This window comes from Talpa europaea (assembly GCF_964194135.1).
Source record: "Talpa europaea genome assembly, chromosome: 1".
Lineage (NCBI taxonomy): Eukaryota > Metazoa > Chordata > Mammalia > Eulipotyphla > Talpidae > Talpa > Talpa europaea.
In genome coordinates, this window is record NC_140073.1 from 44,111,351 (window position 1) to 44,115,154 (window position 3,804).

Sequence of the window (3,804 nt, forward strand, 5' to 3'; positions counted from 1 at the left end):
GGCTCTGTGTGCAATGTGTTGTGTTTTGTTTTAACTGCCCCTGGAAGCTTAACTGCCCCTACATACCATGTCAGCCTAGGATTTCTGATAGACAGGTAGGCCCTTCATCAAGATGGACATGTTGCCAAACTGGATACATTAAAATGCTTGATTGCCTACCACCAGACTGTTAATCTAAACTCATGATCTGGTATCCATGCTTCTTGGGCTGTGTGAGCAGGAATTGTGACTTTTAGACCCACTTAGTTACTGATAAGCACAGGGTTCTGTGTCCTTGGAATCTATGCAATAGTAGCCACATAAATACATCAACCTAAATATAATAAACTTATTAAATCAAAGAAGAGCCAGTCTTTCCAACCAGAGCTATATGAGATTCACATTCCCACCCTGCCTCTTGTCTGAGTTCCTCACTTTCATCTCCGTTCACAAAAATCACATACAGAAACGTGTCATCATTAAATTCCCAATTGTCTGAATGACCATAAATATGGGCAAGACACTATATTAAATTTGAGTGGTTCTTTTCTACCAAAAATATCCTTATTTCAATTCTTCAAGAAATAGATGTGTATTTTAGGACTGAGACAAGGGCAATGCTAGTGATAAAGTGAGGCATCTTACAGTTTGAGTAACAGAACACCTGAGTAAATCTAAACACCTGCTATCAGGTGGCCACTGTTGTTGGAGCTGGGGACACATCAGTTAGCAAGATGGCTCCTGAATCCCTGGCCTCGTGGAGCTTACATCCAAGCAGGTCACCTGCATTGACGTGAGTGGCTCATCCAGCTTTCTTCCATTGGGTGTTTGAGGAACTCTCTAGAAGTTATAGTGAGCAGCTTTCCTAGGCTTGTAAATACCAAACTTACACTCCAGATCAAAGCAGAGATGTATATGAAGAGAAAGGCCAACTACCACACCCTCTGCTTCTAGTAAGTGCTAGATAAATTCAACATATACAGTGTTCATACACACACTCTCTTTACTACATCTTAGAAAACCACTTTGGGGTAAATATAGTTTAGTCAGATGTAATATTTTTACTTATATATAACAGGAACAGTTTTTCCTGAGGCTTGGAAATGACATAGGGGGAATCCAGTATGAAATAAGAGATGCCTGGGCAAACAGACATGCACACACATGCTCTCGGTTAGTGTTATTAAAGCCCCTAGATAAGTAGACGTCACAGTGTGTATGACTCTGAAATAGTTCAAATCTAATCAGAAAGGACAAGAGGATTAGCAAGGTGATACTTTAATATGCTTTTCAAGGACTGTGCACAAACACTGAAATTGTAGAAGCTGACAGTACTGCACAAAGGACTTAATAATAAGCTAAATCACTCAGAAACCTTCAAAAATCAATTCTCTACCCCTAATCCTCCTCACCCCAAGATCCAGATTGATCCACAGGCTCATGTGCCAAGAGATGCTTCTGCTGTTCTAGGAGACATCAACCCTTTTCTGCAGGAAGCGCTTTAGGAGCCCCTGACGAATCTGCTTAGACTTGATGCAGTAGACAATGGGATTCATGAAGGGTGGGACCAAGAAGTGCAGGTTGGCCATGAGCACGGCCAGTGCAGGGTAGCTGTGTTTCTCTACTCGGTGCAACACAGATAGCCCCAGTTTGGGCATATAAAAGATGAGAACAATGCAGAGGTGTGAGACACAAGTGTTGAGTGCCTTGAGCCGTTCACCAGGTGATGCAATGCTCAGCACAGTGCGCAGGATCAGAGCATACGAGAGCATGATGAGAGAAGAGTCCAATCCCAAAGAAAGAAGGATAGAGATCAAGCCAAACAGACTGTTGACCTTGGTGTCTGAGCAGGCCAGTCCCACAAGGTCACAGTGCAGGCAATAGCAATGAGAGAGCACGCTGATCTGGGGAAAGAACAGACGCCGCAAGAGGATGGGTCCTGGGAGGTTGAGCAGGACAGCCCTCACCAGGATGGCAACCCCTGCTTTGGCCATGGCTGATTGGGTAAGAATCGTGGCATAGTGTAGAGGCTCCCGGATAGCAATATAACGATCAAAAGCCATAGCTAGCAGCACTCCAGATTCCACGTAGGTGAAGGCATGGATGAAGAACATCTGGGCTGCACAGAAATCAAAGGGCAGCTCACGAGCACCCAGCCAGAAGAGTCGTACCATGGTGGGGAAGGTAGAGGCACAAAGGCCTAGATCAGAGGCCGCCAACATGGACAGAAAGATGTACATGGGTTCATGTAAGGCTGAATCTGTGCGGATCAGGAAGAGGATGATACTGTTTCCCAGGATGGAAATCACACAGATAAGGTTGATGGGGATGGAAACCCAATGATGTGAAGCTTCCAGTCCTGGAAAGCCAGTGAGGAGGAAGGTAGAGTGACCAGATGTGCTGGTGTTGCAGGAGTACATGGTGATTCCAGGAGGGAGCTGTCCACCCTATGAGTAAGAATCATTCGTTCATTTCACTGTCACTTAAAAAGTCCCCTACAACGTATGGGCTGGGAAGGAAGAGATACCCCCAAACCTTTTCTTAGTTCATGAAAGAAATTTCATTCCCCTAATGAGTTTCAGTCCCTTCCATCTCCTGGCTAATTTAATCTTCTTTAAAGTAGTATAAAGAATAAATTTTGTGAGATGACCTCTGCTTATTGCTCAGTATCCTTCTTCTCTTTGGCCTAAACAACCTCTTTTTTTCACTTCAACAATACCCAAAGCCTATCTCTAGTGGCTTCTCAGAATAAATAATGAAGGAATAATTTTCCGTTGAATGTAGGATATTACAAATAAGCAATTGAGGCTATTTCTATTTATCCTTACAGGGAGAGTTTTCAGTCTGGGATAACTTAGCAAATACACCAGAAGGGACACATTCAAACAAATGATGTATTTTCCAAACTATCCTCTGAGGGAAATGGTTGGTTTTTCCTCTTTCAACATCATCTGTATTTTCCAGAAATGCCTTTGGAACACAAAAGTTTCTCCCTAATTATTCAATAGTGACAAATTCCTCACCTGTAAACACGAGTTGACTTACAGTAAGTGTTCAAGATTTCTTCAAAGCTAAGTCTGGTAAACAAGAGGAGCATGTAGACCTATTCACTTCTGTTAACTCCTTCCCCAGCTCTGCACTGGCCATCTAAAGCTTGCTCACTTTCTTCTGACCCTGCCCCTGAGACAGTCTTGTGGCTATGGACTCAATGAGAAATCACTTTCCTCTTAAATCTTTTTCAATCCTCTTACCATAAAATTTGTTATGACAGCACCAAGTGCTCTGAAGTTCTCCAAACTCGGGGGTAGAGCGGTGAGACTGGCAGGTCTTGCTGGGCACCACCTGAAGAGTCAGGAAGAGAAGCATGAGTTTCCTGAGACCACAGGTCCATAATGGCAAACAGGAGTGCAGTGTGCAATACATAATCTTGTCTTTTCTTTTCACGTCATATAGCACTTTCAGGCTACACAGTCTTCCCAGAAGTACTGCATCTCCATTTTTCTAAGTATCTTTGCATTGATACGCATTGTAAATCAACTGTCCTGCAGAATCAAACTGCCATTTCTTTTCTCCCCAAAATTCACCCTCCAGTACCTGCTAGTCTTCCTGAATTTCTTGTTATTCATAAGATCTCCAGAGAGATCAAAATCTAGTACCTCTTTTCACTCTGTAACTTACTACCCAAATGAACTATCTAAACAATCCCTTCCTTTCAGATCCCAGTGCAGCTAATCTAGCCAAAATCCCCATCCTTTTCCTAGATACAATAATCTCTTAACATTCTACTTTCTCTAGTCTTTCAATATTTTGATTCATTTTGCAAAT

At 42.8% G+C, this 3,804-nt stretch overlaps 1 protein-coding gene across 1 annotated transcript; it reads right to left on the reverse strand.

Moving 5' to 3' along the window:
* Nucleotides 1-1,445: 1,445 nt before the first annotated feature.
* Nucleotides 1,446-2,399, reverse strand: LOC311182293 (olfactory receptor 51G2-like; the record flags this gene model as incomplete). Its single annotated transcript, XM_084250990.1, has 1 exon — nt 1,446-2,399. The coding sequence occupies one exon, from the start codon at nt 2,397-2,399 to the stop codon at nt 1,446-1,448; it is 954 nt and encodes a 317-aa protein (XP_084107116.1).
* Nucleotides 2,400-3,804: the final 1,405 nt, after the last annotated feature.